This window comes from Papilio xuthus, unplaced genomic scaffold (genome assembly GCF_000836235.2).
Source record: "Papilio xuthus unplaced genomic scaffold, Pxut_1.1 DF825946.1, whole genome shotgun sequence".
In the NCBI taxonomy this organism is placed as follows: domain Eukaryota; kingdom Metazoa; phylum Arthropoda; class Insecta; order Lepidoptera; family Papilionidae; genus Papilio; species Papilio xuthus.
This window is the reverse complement of record NW_013532703.1, coordinates 6,233,968-6,251,188: the sequence shown is the minus strand read 5'-3', so window position 1 is coordinate 6,251,188 and position 17,221 is coordinate 6,233,968. Positions and strand designations below refer to the sequence as shown.

The following is a 17,221-nucleotide window of genomic DNA, read 5'->3' as shown; positions in this document are numbered from 1 at the left end:
TATTGAACTGCTTCCTTGTCCTCAGACTGGGTCATCGAGTCATCCAGGTGGAGTCATCGTACATAATCCTGACCGGGTACGCGGCGCTGAACAAGGTGCTGGGGCGCGCGGTGTACGCCAGCAACAACCAGCTCGGTGGTGTGCAGATCATGCACAACAACGGAGTCACACATGCTGTAGCGCCCACAGACCTGGATGCTGTCAGGACTGCGCTTCGGTGGCTCTCTTACGTACCCAAGGTATGATGGACATAGACAACTATCTAGAGACCATCTTCCAGCCATAGACTACTTGTCCTGGAAACACAACTTGGAACCCATAGACCATCTATGTACATAGACGATTTTATTAATGTCTTAATATTTTGTACATTCGTATGCTTTAGGACAAGCTGAGTATGGTGCCGATAATGCGTTGCGCGGACCCTATAGACCGGCCAGTGGAGTGGGTGCCGCCGCGCTCAGCTCATGACCCGCGCCTCATGCTCACTGGAGACGCGCACCGCGCTGGCTTTTTCGACGCCGGCTCCTTCGACGAGATCATGAGACCCTGGGCACAGACAGTCATTGCTGGTCAGTTTACATTAATAAAGCCCCTAAGTCTTAGACTTTAACACTGACGCCGATAGCTATTTTTCTTTTGCATCTATCAAATTGTAATTTAAAACTGAAGAAGGTTGAAATTTCTATTGAAATTTGATCTATTCAGGTCGAGCAAGGCTGGGCGGTATCCCGGTGGGCGTGATCGCAGTGGAGACGCGTACGGTGGAGTTCACGTTGCCAGCAGACCCCGCCAACCTCGATTCCGAGGCTAAAACTATGCAGCAAGCTGGACAGGTATACCCTTGCTTCTCTCACTTCCTCTCTTGCCTATCTCTCTATCTCGCTCTACAATTATGTTTTGTCTTTTATAGGTATGGTTCCCCGACTCAGCGTACAAGACATCGCAGGCTATAAACGACTTCTCGCGTGAGAATCTGCCCATCATCATCTTTGCCAACTGGCGAGGGTTCAGCGGTGGACAGAAAGGTAAATTCTGTTTATTATTGTATTAAATATAGAAAATATTGTAATTATGGATAGAATATATGAAGTAATATTGTTTTTAGACATGTACGAGCAGATATTGAAGTTCGGTGCGGAGATAGTGCGTGCGCTGCGCGGGGCGACGGCGCCAGTGCTGGTGTACATACCGCCGGGCGCGGAGGTACGCGGCGGTGCCTGGGCCGTCATAGACCCCAGCGTCAACTCACAGCGCATGGAGATGTACGCCGACCCTGACGCCAGGTACGTACCCACGTAGACACGAACACGCAAATAACGTACACATGTACGCACCTACGTGTAAATGACGTACGCACGTGCATTAAGCCCAGGATAATAATGTTCTAGTTCAAAACTTTATTTATATGTAATTTATCGTTCAAGTTGACCTTGATACTTTTAGACATTATTAATTAAAATCCTTCGGCGCGAATGACGTGCTTTCGTTACAAAGTCAAGTGTCAGAATGATTAGTAAGGGGACACAAACGTCGACATTTTAGTAAGACTAGCGTTGTTTTCCGGATTTTCTTCCTAACAATACTTTGAATATATTTTCATATTTTTCCTTGAAAATGTCTTGATAGAGAGTTGTTTAGATTTTTATATGACTGTTCATATTATAATTGTAGTTATAAATAAATGTTGTTTGTGTTAGGGGTGGTGTGCTGGAGGCGGAGGGCATAGTGGAGGTGAAGTTCAAGCAGCGCGACATACTCAAGACAATGCACCGCCTTGACCCCGAACTGCTGCGACTCGGAGCTAGAATCTCAGGTATAAATACCGCATAGACATTGTCTTTTTAAATTTTATAAAACAAAATTGTAGTATGTTTAAGTAATAAATATGTAATGTTTATAGAAATGAAGGAGCAAATGAAAGAAATATCAAAGAATTTAGATAGAAGAGGGTCTATAGATGATGTACTGGTGAGAACTGACGCCGGCAAGCAAGGTACGTTTATTCAACACTAGAACATTATTGGATACATTTTACGATGTACTCCTTCAAGTGAGTTGAAATTATTGATATTGGTCAATATTTCAGCCGAGTGCAAAGTGCGTGAGTTGGAGGCAGATCTGCTCGCGGCGGAGAAGACTGTTAAAGCAAGAGAAAAGGAATTAAGTCCTATATATCACGAGGTGAGTACATACAACTAGTTAACGTAGGATATATATTTTTTTTACATTTTATTATTAAATGTTGAATTTTTGCGATTTCAGATCGCCGTACAATTTGCAGAGTTGCACGACACAGCGGAAAGAATGTTAGAAAAGGGCTGTATATTTGTAAGTATTGTTTTTACTTAAATACTAACTGTTGCCCATGACTATATGTTGTTTCAGACTATGCTGTACATTTATGCCAAATCTCAGCAAGGTATATGTAGCAATTTTGGAGTTATCTTCGACCAAACATCCATCCATCCGATTTGTACTTATAATATTATATATGTTAGATGAAGTTTAAATTGAAAAGTAATATTATGAAATGTGGTCCTTCGAGTCGGATTTAAAGTTTGTTTCATATGTAAGTTGTATGTGTATTGTAGGACATAATCCCGTGGCGGTGGTCGCGGCGGCTGCTGTACTGGCGGCTGGCGCGGCTGCTGCGTCAGAACGCGCAGGAGCGGCGCGTGCAGGCGGCCGTGCAGCCCGCCACACACATGGACCAGGGCGCCGCCGCCGCCACGCTGCGCCGCTGGTTCACTGAGGACCAGGGCGAGACTCAGGTCAGCAACATCATACAATCTATGTCCCTCGCCACCCTCTAATATACACAACGTCTGGTCTGGGAGGGACACCTACCATTAATATGATCACATTCAAAATACTTTTAAATCTATTTTATATTTTTCAATTCTTTACGGGTCTTGTATGTTATACCATAAGTATGATAAATCTAAACTGAGGGATAGTTTAATTGGCCATTAAATAACTGTCTTGTGTGATGCTCAGTCCCACCAGTGGGAGCACGACAACGAGGCGGTGTGCAAGTGGCTGGAGACGCAGGCGGGCGCGGAGGACTCGCTGCTGGAGCGCAACCTGCGCGCCATCAAGCAGGACGCGGTGCTGCAGGCCTGCAACACCCTCGTCATGGTACGTACATCTGCACACACGCACGCATAGCCACGTATACGTATACGTACATACGCACGTACATGTACCTAAACATGCACGTACGCACGCTATGCGTACGTGTGAGTGCGTATACGTACACGAACGCATTTGTACCTAGTTAAAGTAATTGTTCTAGCTCTGCCAACACCTAGGGCTATTGTCTTTCTCTTTCCTCGTTTTTACATCTCCAAAGGAAAATAACGGAACCCTTATAGGATCACTTTGTTTAAAATACTAAGTAAAACATCAAGACCAAGACCAAGAGTAGAAGAACTAGAAGGAATTAATCGAATAAGATCTCAAATTATAAAAAAATTGTGCTTTGTTGTAAAAATCTTTATTGCATTGTATCGTATTTAATTGCAGGAGCTGACGCCATCTCAACGCGCGGAGTTCGTACGAAAACTGACTGCTTTAGAAATGGAACAATAGACAATTTAGTGATTAAATGGAGAACATTTGGAACAAATTATTTACGCGTACGTATATTTATATTTGATTTTGTATGTTCGCTCGGCTGTGTCATTGTTATTGCATTCAGTTTGAATATTTTGTACTTTGATATCTGTTGAAGATACTTTAAAAATGTTTTACATTTTTTGAAAGCAAAAGTGTTTGAAAATAATATCGTATCTTTGGTTTCGCCAAATAGTTGAATTTGTATGTTATATTTGAAAATAAAAGAATAAGAAAGATTTTGGTTAAAAAAAACCGTTGTTACAAAAATTGGATTATTTACACAAAAAGCTTGCATTTTTATATAAAAAGCATTTTATTTCACAAGCCATAGTAATTATTATAATTTTTTTTTGATAAAATAACCATTCTTTTGGAGCATAAAGTTCCATCATGTAGTAACTTTTAGTAAAATTATTTAATTTATTGGGCAATAGCTTTGCCTATTCTTTTAAATAGCTGTAAAAGACTTGATTAAACTTTGTTTTTCTTTTTAAACCTTTTGCCAACACTTTAGTTCACATTTTTCTCGCAAAACGATAAAAATATTGCAAAAAAATAATTAAAAAAAAACTTTAACATTGTTATTCTTATAATGTAATACATCAGTTTGATTTGCTATTATACCGAAACAGTTATAAATTTAACACGTTAAATGCTACCATTTTCACGGATTGAAATTAACTCGGTAAGTCGAGTTGGTAGCACTGGAATTAAATGATCCTTTTTTTTTAAACAATTCTAATAATAAATTTTAGCCTACAATATACAGTGATATGTAGCTTTTTAATGAAGAAGAATTACAGAAGTAGTTTTTGAGTTAATACGTTACACGAATAAAAATCTTTTTAATATTAAAAAAATATTTGAAATGATTTTCCCACTAACTCATATATTATTTAACGTGTAACAGTTTAGTTAGTTCACAAAACTGGTGTATTATATTTTGAGAAAAGTTCTTATTTTAATAAGTTCTGTGGTATAACAATTTTATATATAAGTAGGGACAATTGTGTTGTAGATATTTCAAGGGTCATGGCATTCAAAGTGTTAGTGTCACATATCACGTCACATTCGTATTTTGGATAAATGTACTGCCAATGTTGCTAACTAATTGTGGTAAAAATTATATTTTATTTTTGCATATCTTAAGAATGAAAATATTACTTGTTTAGTAAAATAAATACTCGATGTAATATACTGGTAACACTGAAACATTGGTAGTATTTTCTTTACTAATTATTCGCTACATAATATTTGATAAACTTAGTACATTCCTATTGTTTATAATCAATATTGTTCTAGACATTCTCGGTTTGTGTTCTAACGAAGCTCTCTTCTAGAAGGTTCCATGATTGTATTTAGTCAATGTAATGGCCGTTTGACTTCATTAGATCATGAACCGCTTGTGAAATGGGTCCGGTGAGATAACTCCTTTGTATAAAATGTATTTAATAAATTATTCAATGATTTTTATTTTGACTTTTATTTCTAAAGTTCACATAACCTTGACGTATTCCCACAATACTGTTATGTCATCTGATTTTGTGTACGAGGCTGGAGATACTTTGAAGGAAAAGTTTGGCACGATCTGGACATATATGACCTTGAGAGTCTAGATTTTAGATGATAGGAAAATAAATAGTAATGAAATGTGAATGATTATAGACGTAGAGAAAGATTGAAGAATGGATTGTATATGCGTAAGAGAGCGAAAAAATTACATTTTCTAAATATCAAACGAATGAGAATTCAAAAGGTTCCAATTTTATTTATATTTAACACTACGATAACTTAAATGTTCAGTTTACAATGTATAAGTCTTGCGATTGTCGACAAACCACACGACGAATGTGCGGATTTGCGAAGGTCGGAGCGTAACCACAAACTCTGACTCGTTGCTCTCCTGAGAGTCGGAACTGCTTTCCACCATCTCCTCGTCCTTGCTCGCCGTCCTGTAAAAAAATAAAGGTTATGAAAGAAAATATTGAAAATAACTCAGAACGACGAAATTGTAAAAAAATCTAGTTTTATCCCTTCTTTGAAACATCTGCAAATGACCAATACATTACTGTTTTACAAATATAATGTGAAAGTGTTGAAAATTTATTTGTAAAAGTTCCGAGAATTCAAGCCCATTGTTGTAAGTACACTAGTTACCTCTTCCTCCTGGTATTCTCCCACTTGTCCGCTTCCTCCCGACTCTCTTCCTCAGCGCCATCTGACGTGTCGGCCTCGTAGTCCTGGTAACTCCTCATAGCCTCTTTACGTCGCTTCGCTCTTAAGTGAGCCAGCTCAGTCTTAGGTGCCATGTGAGTGAATTGTGCTAAAAGTTAACAAGATACATTTATGTTAATACAACTTTAATGGATGTTCAAAATGACTCTTTTACAACTTCCTAGTTTAAAAATAAAACAACGCGTAAAATACGGTTACGAATAAAGGTGTAATAACTTTATCAGATGTTAACCATATTTTTTGTCTTTACATCAAAAACCCTTTATTTACCAAGTAAAACATCTTTGATGATTTTTTTCCATCATACCTTTACGCAATTGCGACAATGTTTTCGTATTTTCCGCTTCACTGTCATTATCTTGTCCACTGTCTGCATTTTGTCGTTGTTTTTCTCTTGTGATCCTCTTCTTAGTGTTATAAACCTCCAAGGGAATACTTGTTGTAGCGTAAGTCTTCCCTTTTCTCTTATTTCTATTCCTTCTAGATTTCCTCGTCGTGCGTTCTATTCTTGATAATTCTTCGTGCTTGTCTATTCTTATCTTTTTACCCTTTATCTTCTTGAATCTTCTGGGCGCTGGTGTCTGTGGTTCGGGCCGTGGTTTGAGATTGTTGGCTGGTTTCATTTTGTAGTACATCTCGTACATCGATCGCGTTATGCCGTCATCGGGTTCATTGGAAAAGTAATCTGCAAATGACTTTAATTTTATTCTAACTACTTTAGTAAGATTGATTATTGTTTTGTCGTAAGAATTAAATACGTAAATTTTGTTTTTTTTTTATTGTTACATTATGTTTTTAAATATTGAAAAAAGTTAAATTTGTTCCATACCGCCATTACGTCTGTTGCTTTTCACGCTGTGGCTTCCGTTTCTCCTTTTTGCTGATCTTTTTTTCAGATTCGATGAGAAATCCTCATCCTCAGTGGAGCCCACCTCCTCCGAGCAGTTGCCCCATTCCACGAAGAACTTCATTGGTTTCACTCTACTTCGATTGTAGTTTATTTTTGGAGTCTTTTTAGAGTCTGCACGAAATCTGGTCCTCAGTAGATCACCACTCAGATCTGGTTTAGGTGCAAACGCTATATGTCTGAAATCCGTTGGTATTATAGAGTTATTCTTTGTTTCTTCTTCGTATGGTGTTGTTTCATTGTACGGTTTCGTTGTAGTTTCCACGTAAGTGATAAACGCGTTGGGTTCAGATGCGTTGGCTTCGTTCAATGTATCAATCATGTTCTCGGTAATGTTGAGAGACCTCTTGCGGCGTTCATCGTACTTATATCTGGACTTATATGTTTTTTGCTTTGGTGTTACATTTATTTTCTTCCGCGGCTGTTTCCTTACGAAGTATGTATCTTCTTGTGTAAACTCTGAAAGGGTAGACAGTTTTGAACCAGTATTATTATAAGTTAATATGCAAGTGTTTGTTTAGACAGAGTATTGTACCGGAGTCTTTCCTCTCTGTACGCTCGAGCTTGTCGTCTGTGTAGTCGACGTTGTCCTCGGGCAGGATACCATCGTCTCCGCCTGAGTACACGTACCTGAAATGGCGGACGGTTTAAAAAATCTGATAAGCAGGTACGACAATAATTATTACGACACTTTTGTGAAACATAGACATATTTCTTTTTTTATTTAATCCAATTTTTTTCCTCTAATGTGCTGTGTGTCACCTTGTGCTCCAGTCCATCTGGCGCGCCTCCTCCAGCCATTGGTTGGCGGCGAGCGTTGTTTCCCGTACCATCCGCACCTCGTGTTGTCCGAAGATCTTGCGTAAGTCCACCACAATGTGCGTCGTGCGCGGGCTCTCGTCCGTCGTGTCCTTTTCCATTTTGAATATTTCTATAACATTTTTTAAATTTCATATTAGAAATTTACGCCACTTTTTCTGCAACGGATCCGCAAAGATTGTAAGTTGTAGTCTTTAAACTTCCACGGATGTACATAATACCTTTGTCAGAATTTTCCAGCGTGTTTTCAAGTCGAAGCAGCACGGAGCCAGCCTTCCAGGGCTCCAAGGTGATGATGTGGATATGACGCGGTAGCCCGTGCAGGCGCACCGCCGAGTACTGCAGAATTTACAACATTTTTAAATGCTTTTTACTGGTTTAAAATCGGTACCTAAGGCACTTCAAAGCCATGATAAGTCGATTATGAGGTACATACCCTTTTGTTCCGAACATTCTGCCACTTTCTTCTGTTGATCTTTTCCCCTGGTGCCAGGAACAACCAGGGCTCCATCAGCCACTTTCGAGCCGTGTACGACACGCGCTCCGAGAACGTCTGTTCGTCCACTGGAGAAGAACGAAAGAAATTAGAAATTTAGAAATAAATCTTCTACATAATCATTACCAAATTTGGAGTTAGGCTTACTCTCTTGCCGGTAATTGCCGAACATAATCCTGTGCTTCCCCTTCACCACCAGCCCCACTCCGTAAGCCTCCTCGTTCAAAGTTTCTTCCAGACCGAAACCGTCATCCGTGAGAAGTCTTCTGTGAACCTTGAAAAACGACAAATATAGTAAAGCAACAATAGTGCCTGTGTAAGAAGAATTGGGAACCAGTTCTTGCATTGCGGTAGTCTCAGTATTAGATTAGAGCTTTTTATTAGTTTGTACGTATTACCATGAGCTCAATCTCGCCCTCGCTGTAAGAAGTGCCGCCCTGCGCACGGTCTGTCAGCACACACAGCTCCACACTGGCATTGTTGGCTCTCACGCAGATGCGAGACGTCACCGGGTAGTAGCAAGCCGCCACTGGCTTCTTCACCTGGTGACCTGCAACACGACCATGTTGTGTACTTAATAACATATCGAGGTTTTTTTCAATTCTCGCGTGATATAAACTTACTGGTGCTCTCATTCCAGCAGTTGCGCTTCATCATTTGTCGGCTGTTGGCGTCTGTGTAGAACTCGCCGCCATTGCTGATGTTTGTCTTCAGGATGCTTACCACCTCCTTGCCGAGGTCGTTTCTACAAATCATAGTTAATGTAAATAAGCAATTGTTATGCATCAAGTCACTTCCGTTTATTTAATTTCATCGATTCTCTTTACTTACTATATAACAATTTTGAGTCATCCTTCAAACATTGTGATACGTACCCTACGGGTATTGGACCGATGATCCATTCCAGCTCAATAAACTCCTCGCCGCGATAGAGCCGGATGACCTGCGTCACCCAGTCGCTGAACCTCTGACGTATCTCTTTGATCAATGACCCTCGGACTGCGTGGTAGATCACTTTCTCAGCAACCTACAGAAAAATGTTGGACCACGACTAGACATTGATTGTTTCAGACCCTGTTTTTCTTGAGCTAAGTGTGGCAGATAGGAATAGAGAGTGTTTTTGTGCTTTGTGAGTTGTCAAGGTGTGTGGGGATGTTGGTGCAGCTTACAGGCGTGGGCCGGTTCCTGGAGGGCCGGAAGCTGTAGGCGCCGGACTGCAGCGGCTGCTGCACCTGGCTGTAGTAGTAGAAGTTCTGGGAGATTTGCACCTTCACGCCGTCCACGTGCTGGATCGACTCTAGCAGGCCAGTCTCCTTATCTATCGTTACTTTTAAATACTGGAAAGAGTTATGATTTATTAAGACTAATTATGATCGCCAAGATTTATTATTAAGCTGCAATATAAATACCTCATTAGATATATTTGGTGTCAATTCTTGATCAGCTTCAGGACTATGGTGTGACTTCTTAACAAAAGAAGACTCTTCCTGAAAACAGCAATAAATAACACTTTTTATACATATTACATTAAAATTGACTATCGACTTATGTTAAAATATGGAAAACAAGTTTTAAAGCATTTACAAAAAGTCAGGAAATTAAAATAAAGATTTTTTGTTTCACTAAATAGGTCATTGTGATCTTTTTGACTAAATATTTCATCATAACCTGGAAGTTAAATTAATCATTGACAGATTTTTTGAGTCGTTGTTTTACTGAGCCATTGTTGTAATGAAAAAAAACGTCAAGTCATTTGGGAAGTGAAGCGAATCTGTAACTGAATAAGTATTAACACGGATAATCTTGTTACATAGCTACAATTAATGGCACAAAATATATTGATTTAGGATAAGTCAAATTTGAGAACCGGCATTGACAATAGAACACTTTTCCTTCATTCTAAACTCAGAAAATTATGTCTTACATCAATGATAAGATATCGCCACCTTTATTGGTTGTTTAGTCAAAGATATCTGTCCCATTTGTACAAAGGTTGTCAGTAGTTTACCAATGGATCCCTGATAGGTGCGAGGTAGTAGGCTGTGTAGCCGAGTGGCGGTATATTCTCCGCCTCGAAGCACAGCTCTTGGATAGCACTGGAGCTGCGCCCCGGTAGGTTGATGACGGACGCGGGCAGCGGGATCAACTGGTATTCCACCTCCTCATCTGTATAACGAGCAGTTAAATATTAAGTCTTTATATCCTCTCTCGTCTTCTGAATTCAAATATTGATGCAATAATAAGCAGTACACTGGTGGTGTATTTGCTCTGCTGCTGTAAGGAGGGTGCTACTCACCATTGTAGTCCCGGATGGAGTAGTGCATGGCGATGGCGGGCAGGCGCACATGGAAATATGTTTTGATGCTGGACGGGTTGTACACCAGCAGCAGCATTGTGTCCTGACTCTCGGAGAACTGAACACACAAATATGTATTGATTTCTAAACACTCTCAAGAGAAAGAGGAACTGACTAGTTTAGTATTTTAAGGTTCCGTCGATGGAGATTACTGAACTAACCCTGCACTGGCTCATGTTGAGCTGGTGACAGATGATGAACTGTTGGTTATTTTTGGACCGTCGGCTGCCGCCCCACGTCGGTGTCAGTGAACTAGGAAAGGGTGAATGAGACCAAATTATGCTAAAGCGACATACTGCTTTAACTGTTCATTGTTATGTAGTAAAAAAAAGGAAAAGAATACCTTAGATATTGGGAAACTTTCTTAGAGCAAGACTCAACAGCATCTGTCAATGTTCGTATGAAGTCTAACGTTACGTGTTGTTGACTGGTGCCTGGGAACGAGAGAGAGGAACACTTGAATGAAGTTGATGATGTGGGCAAATATTCACATGAAAAAATAATAATAAGTAAGCGTAATCTAATAATTTTATAGTCAAAAGACTATCGGGTTCACGTAAGTTGATACTAAACGCAGCATCAGTCTTAGGTCGGCTGATCAATTTGGTGCCATATGCACCGGAAGAATTTTGGCTGGACCTGTGATGGCGTCATGATGCAACAATAGGCTGACGGCGTGGCGCAGCAGGTGAAGCTCGTACGAGTCTCCCATACGAGATATCACGGTCAACTGCTTCACCACCTGAAACAATGCGTAAAAGTACAGAAGTTACAACAAATCGGACAGACCATATCAATAAAAAAAATAAAACCAGTTCATTTTACAAGATTTACTGGTAAGAAGTTAACTAGAAATTAACCAGAAATTAAAGTATTTACCTGTAGGAAAATGTGTGATTTCCTCGCTAGATATTTGAGACTTGGTCGGGAGGTGTAGAATCCAGTCCAATACGTCGTGGAGTCACTGCCGTATGGCAAGTAATCACTCTAAAAAATAAAACTAATTGAATAGCTAATTAAAATACTACAATACTCTTATAACTATACTTATTGAATTACAAACATACAGAACCAAATTTTGACCTAACATGACATGAATTTACTGTATACTTTTAACGATTTTTTAAACCGTGATACTTTTAAATTACCTTCTCAGTGAAGACTGACTTGTCTCGCCTGCCATACATGTAGATAGCCTTCAGATAGCAGGATGGCGTTGAGTAAAACACGTTGACGTCGGACAGGTTCGCAGGATGGGTTGTCACGTGGCTGCAAAAATATGCAGCCTTACGAAAAGTTCATAGTAACTTTAATCAGATTACTCTTCAGGTCGATGTGTCAAGTGCTTAAAATAACAAAAGGTAAAAAGCATATTTTACTTGATAAGTTTGTCGATGTTCATGAACCAGTTGGCAGCGCTCTGGTAGGTGAAGTCCCCGCCCATTGTCACCATGATGTTATCGTGGTCGTAGTACTTCGCCTGACGTTCTATCTGAGCTATGAAGTCGTTCACCTGTACATAATAGGAAGGTCGGTAAGAATTAAATTAATGTTGCAAACTGGAGAAGCTATGTTAGAAGGGCCTAAGAAACAGATAAACCGAAAATAATTTTGAAAGACCAAAGAGAGGCGGTTAAGAACATGCTGTACGCGGTGCACATTTATGTGTGCTTGTAAAAGCTGGGTTGAACGTACTTAATTAAAAAGTTACTGTTTAGCAGGATTTATTCATTTACCGTGGGATTCCGAGATCCGTGTATAAAACATATAAAACCTATCCAAAACATATAATATATTTAATATATCTTAAAAAAATAAAGATATGTTTGAAATGGGAATTTTGGTTTTAGAAACTCACGGTTGGAAAAGTACCTTTAGTATCATTAAGAGTGGTAGAACCCGCTTTAACATCTTCGCACGAATTGGCCAGGTTCGCCCGGTGAAATACCACCACCACACAGAAAACAGGCGTGAAGTGGAAGCAATTCCGCGTTTCGTCTGATGAGTGTGCGTCCCGGAGGCCCAATTTAGTCCTCTTTCCCTTCCCACCCTTTTCTTGTAAGGAAGGGATGGGAAGTGGAAGTGGACTTTCCGGATGAGAGGATGCGTGGAAAGGTAAAATGTTTTCTTTCTGTGCATCCTCTCCTCCGTCGATTAAAGGTGTGCAACGCATATGCAATTGCGTATGTCTATGGGCAACGGTCACTTCGCTATTTCAGCGATTTCGGGTGGCCACTCGCTCGTTTGCCACCTTATGATATAAAAAAATACGTTTTTTCATTTAATTAATGTAAATCTTTCTTCAAAATCCGTTGTAACGATGTCCTGGATACGTTTAATGCTCTGGCGCGCTTACGAGTTGACTGTGTCGGATTTTCGCGAATAGACTGTGTCACTGTGTCTATGTTTTGTTCCGTATGTGACGTCCTTGGAGGACCCAACCGCGGTTTATCTAACGTCGAACCGGTCTCCTCGAACTTAGCAACCCAGTTCTTAATCGTTTGAAGAGTTGGAGTGTCGTCAAAGTTGTGTAAACCTTTGTGTTCTCAAAATTTACGTCGCGCAACGGTTGCCGAATTGTCGTTTTTATAAAACTCGCGCACACAAAACGCACGGTCCGCTCCAGTAAAACGCTCCATCGCGACTGCTCCCTGTTCGTTTTATTCAAATGTTACTTTTCAAAGGACTTATGGGCCACCCTGTAGTAAAATAAAAATAATTGGACAATTCAATCTTCTACAAGGATTTCTCGAAATTTTTAATGAAATTGGCTACTTAATTTAAAAATATTTAACATTTTTTATTGTTTCATTCAGTTGTTAGCATTAAGTTGTTAGTAAAAATTGCTTCAAAGAAAATCGCGGTCATGGTTCTATTTATTGTTTTTCCTGCGACCTGATAAATTAGTTTTTCTTTACTTTTTATTGTCTTTTCCAAATAAAGCGATGGAATTTTTTACGTTTGAATTGAATTTATGATTAATAATATCAACCTAATTGGCTTCAAAAAGACTGTATTTTTTGATTAATTACTCTGTTGTTTTTATTAAATAAACGATATTATTTATGCTTCAAGATATATTTAGTTAACAAATAGAAAAGAAAACATGTAATCATATATTTAACTAATATTATTAATGCGAAAGTTTGGATGCATGGATGTTTGTTAGAAGGTCACTCTTGAGTACATAAATCTCGGTGAAATTTGTCTTTAAAATAATTTGTCTTTGAATGTATAGAACATAGTCTGGAAGAACAAATAGACTTCTAATAAAGATTTTATTACGAGAACGGGGTCTGGCAACAGTTATATATGTTTTGTCGCAAATATGAAAGATATAAGAGATGCAAGTATCTAAAGTTCTAGCTTGTTACCCTAGCGTCTGCGTTGTAGACATGGCTGTCAGGGTCATCGATGATAGGCTCGTCGCTGCAGAGGAAATCGAAGCAGAAGCCATCAGGCGCGTTGTACAGATTGAACAGGTTGTGCGTCATTATGTCAGACATTTTACCTGATGCAACAAAAAGTACATAAGACTATACCTGAATGTTAATATAATTACTTTAGATAAAGATAACGTTATACGTATCTTACGTACCTAGAACATTGCTTCCTCGCCACATAAATTCCATTCTGTCCTCTTCTATCATGGATTCTCTTTCTTTATGATCTACTCGGCCTAAAATTACAATGAAATCATAAAAGAAATTGATATGATACCTAAAATGTGTTCTCGGGTATTTTCAAATTTGATCCCTAGTCTTAGTTTGAGCTAAATTACTTTTTTATTAATCAAACATACCAATGAATAGTCCATCATATCCCATCTGTGCGAGGAGCGAGGCCTGCTCGCGTGTGTGTCCGTACGTGTCGACTTGCCAAGCTGCCTTCGGCTTGCCGCACGGGCCCAGCGTGTCGTTCAGCTTTCTAAAATTATCAAATGTGACTAATCAATGTTGATTATAAATATCATTCATTAAAATTTTATAGCAGTTTCATTCATCTCAAAGCATATGAACTAGGAGACAGTGGCCCGCTGCGTTTCCGAGATTTGTTAGTACTTGATTCCTTGTAAATGACCGCTGGTATTCTTAAGTATAATATAACGACTCATTTTACTAGCAGTCGCAAAGAAGATAAAGGATTAATCCGTTAAAGATGGCGGTCATATCTGGGTTAATATTTACTAAACCAGTTTGTCTTGAACCTTTGTAAATGTTGGCCACTTTTATAACAATCAACTGACCTAAGTCCCCAAGTATATTGGTCGATAATCTGTAGGTAGTCAGTTGTGGCCTCGTCATTCTGCACCCAACCGCCGCCTGCGAACTCGACGCGGCCCTCCGCCACCAAAGCACGGAATGTAGCGCGTGTTGCCGGCCGCTGCTCCTTCCACCAGCGCCAGAAGTACACCGTCTCCGAGAACGTGAACCTGAAGTTCAACGTTGTAACCAACACATCATCTTTCTGCCATTTTACTTCCATACCTCTCTATCAGTCACCGTTTCTTCAGTCTTCTGCTAAACTCAAATAAGCCTGGCATATTCTCATAGCCGCCAGAAACAACTAAAATACCAAAGCTGTAGATGTTTTTGTACTATTTGTAACACAAGAGAAGAGACATTGATAAAATCAAGTTCCTAATGCTACAATAACGAACAAATAACTTAAAAAGAAGGAAGTAAAAATATCACCACGACTTTCTTCGAATAATCGATGTTGTTATGTTCTAGGATTGAGTTTGAATATCAGTTTCCAGGTAACTACTAACTTGTCTGGTTGCTTTCATTAACATCAGCAGTGAGCTAATTACTTATTGTTTCACGACAGCATTCATAGAATTATGAACCTTTCTCGAAACATAATTTTGAAGTAGCGCAAAAATCAACATAAGTAAGCCTAGAATACATATACAAAACTGTAAATTCCCGTTTAAGCCCTTTTGGTTAGATCACTCATATCAAATCTACACTAAGGGAGGATACTCAAAGTCTCTATGTACGACAGATACAAGTTAAACTGGTGAAAGTGAGGTAGAATTGTCTTACTTTCGTCGCTTATCATGGAGTAGCTCCGACAGGACTGAGTGGTATATCAGTTGGACATTCGCTGTGCTCACGGATGTCCGCGCTGAAATACAATGAATTACACATTTACAGCCTCTATACACTAAAGACTTTTAGTCGCCCGTTAGTTCGATCGTGCGACATTACAACGACTACTTGCTCATACTGATTAAGAGCACCATTAAACTATCGGGCGACTAAAAGATTCTAGTATGTGGGGGCCCTTAAATAAATTTGAAGATTCTTAAAAATTTTTCTCCTATCAGATTTAATTTGTTTTTGATTTCAAGTAACAAAGATTTACTTACTTCCATAGTAATATTCATCGTATGTTTTGACCCATCCAGCGTCCATGTGCGAATGAGGAATGAGGTGCACATTCAGAGCACCGTCTCGGGTTTGCGGACATTGCTATACAAGAATAAAGATTAACAATATATGTTATAAAAAATTTTACACTTTTTGAATATAAAAAATATTCCATAACTAATAATTCAATAATGATACTTCATTATTCGTTAGCCTAAAAAGTCCTTTTGATGATTCTTTTGATTTATCATTAACTAAAATCATCAATTTGTAAATAATTTTTCAAAATCACACGGACCTAAGTTCGCACCTTGGGGTACTCCTGATCGCATTAAGACAATAATGGATTTAGCACGTTAAAGCCTGTTCTTAATGTATAGCTGGTAACATAAAAAGGTTGCTGCCAAAGAAATAAATGTGCAATTCTGCTATATAAGATAGCTTTGAATTTAATAGTTGATATTAGAGTATCAAAGGCTTATCACTATTGTATTGGAAGGGGACTGCAAAAAGACCAATAATTATGGTTATCGGGAAATTCTACGTCCAGGAGTTAATGACCATAGATTTAAAATTCAAAATACTTTGACCACAGATAGTGATGCTTACCTTATATCCACATTCTGTCTTTTGCTTTACATTCAAACTTTGACTTCCGTGCACGAAACTAAGCAATAATAAAAAAGTTCTATACATCTTTTTACAGTTTATAAAGGCGTTAACGTTTGTAAATGAACACTTGTGTACATGATTAAAAATCTATGTTTTTTTATTTTTAAAGTTAGTTATCATTTCAGCATTCTTGATATTAAGATTGTCACAATTATTTTTCATTAAAATGAGTTGATTTAGTTGAGCACGGGATCATTTTCTTAAAGTAATGCTGATCCGGAAACCGACAAACTGATTGTGGTATACGATTTGGTACTGAAGTGAGATACGTATGAAGTCGTGTAATGTTCAGTTTGTTTATGATAAGGAAGCGTTCACAATGGTATTGTTAATTGAACATTGATCATAGCTATTGCAAAACTTTGTATGTTGTCTTTCTCAAGCGAATCTAATGTTATTATTTCTATATCTGCTATATTCTATATTGCATTACTTTATCTATACCAGTTGAATAAAGATTTATATTTTGTCTTACTTATTTAATTTTTAAAAACCCAATTTTTTCAGTTTTTGGTTACTTTTGTTCTGTTTTGCTTTATTTGGTATTCATTTAAACGAAAATAATTATTGATTAAAAAGTGTGTTTACTGCTGATTAATTTGTTGGTTAAGTAAATAAGAATTGTTTTTTTCCTGTTTTTTTTTTGGCATCATTATGACCGATGCCTAAGTCACCTTATGGTTAACCGCGAAGTTCATGCTACCAATAACATATGTGTCAAATTCACGAAAACATTCAAC

The 17,221-nt window shown here is 38.6% G+C and overlaps 2 protein-coding genes across 2 annotated transcripts in view; one reads left to right on the top strand and one right to left on the bottom strand.

Moving 5' to 3' along the window:
• ACC (acetyl-CoA carboxylase) overlaps positions 1 to 3,804 on the top strand; it is a 35,171-nt gene extending 31,367 nt beyond the window's left edge. The window contains exons 44-55 of the mRNA XM_013320735.1: positions 26 to 239; positions 386 to 572; positions 709 to 836; positions 914 to 1,028; positions 1,109 to 1,286; positions 1,701 to 1,816; positions 1,904 to 1,996; positions 2,090 to 2,184; positions 2,266 to 2,331; positions 2,595 to 2,774; positions 3,001 to 3,141; positions 3,529 to 3,804. Of these exons, the coding sequence (XP_013176189.1) occupies positions 26 to 239; positions 386 to 572; positions 709 to 836; positions 914 to 1,028; positions 1,109 to 1,286; positions 1,701 to 1,816; positions 1,904 to 1,996; positions 2,090 to 2,184; positions 2,266 to 2,331; positions 2,595 to 2,774; positions 3,001 to 3,141; positions 3,529 to 3,594 (1,579 nt within the window). The 3' untranslated portion in view covers positions 3,595 to 3,804. The remainder of the gene's footprint in view (positions 1 to 25; positions 240 to 385; positions 573 to 708; positions 837 to 913; positions 1,029 to 1,108; positions 1,287 to 1,700; positions 1,817 to 1,903; positions 1,997 to 2,089; positions 2,185 to 2,265; positions 2,332 to 2,594; positions 2,775 to 3,000; positions 3,142 to 3,528) is intronic.
• Positions 3,805 to 5,369: 1,565 nt separating this feature from the next.
• On the bottom strand, positions 5,370 to 16,716 carry LOC106124858 (lysosomal alpha-mannosidase). Its single transcript, XM_013321857.1, has 29 exons — positions 16,419 to 16,716; positions 15,809 to 15,911; positions 15,483 to 15,564; positions 14,681 to 14,866; positions 14,237 to 14,361; positions 14,033 to 14,113; positions 13,809 to 13,945; positions 11,814 to 11,947; positions 11,583 to 11,703; positions 11,314 to 11,421; positions 11,074 to 11,176; positions 10,778 to 10,868; positions 10,596 to 10,686; positions 10,375 to 10,492; positions 10,087 to 10,244; positions 9,488 to 9,565; positions 9,248 to 9,415; positions 8,954 to 9,105; positions 8,702 to 8,823; positions 8,477 to 8,628; positions 8,226 to 8,352; positions 8,019 to 8,146; positions 7,804 to 7,921; positions 7,526 to 7,694; positions 7,299 to 7,393; positions 6,686 to 7,222; positions 6,164 to 6,541; positions 5,779 to 5,944; positions 5,370 to 5,573 (listed from the first exon to the last, which is right to left on the bottom strand). Exons 1-29 carry the CDS (start codon positions 16,503 to 16,505, stop codon positions 5,426 to 5,428), a joined length of 4,263 nt encoding a protein of 1,420 aa, XP_013177311.1. The 5' UTR covers positions 16,506 to 16,716; the 3' UTR covers positions 5,370 to 5,425.
• Positions 16,717 to 17,221: the final 505 nt, after the last annotated feature.

Excerpts from the sequence above, each read along its gene's own strand:
- LOC106124858 (XM_013321857.1), bottom strand. The coding sequence starts at position 16,505 with ATGTATAGAACTTTTTTATTATTGCTTAGTTTCGTGCACGGAAGTCAA. Across the intron at positions 14,362-14,680 it reads CAATATACTTGGGGACTTAG|AAAGCTGAACGACACGCTGG; the intron begins GTCAGTTGATTG and ends TGATAATTTTAG. Across the intron at positions 8,824-8,953 it reads ATCGGTCCAATACCCGTAGG|AAACGACCTCGGCAAGGAGG; the intron begins GTACGTATCACA and ends TATGATTTGTAG.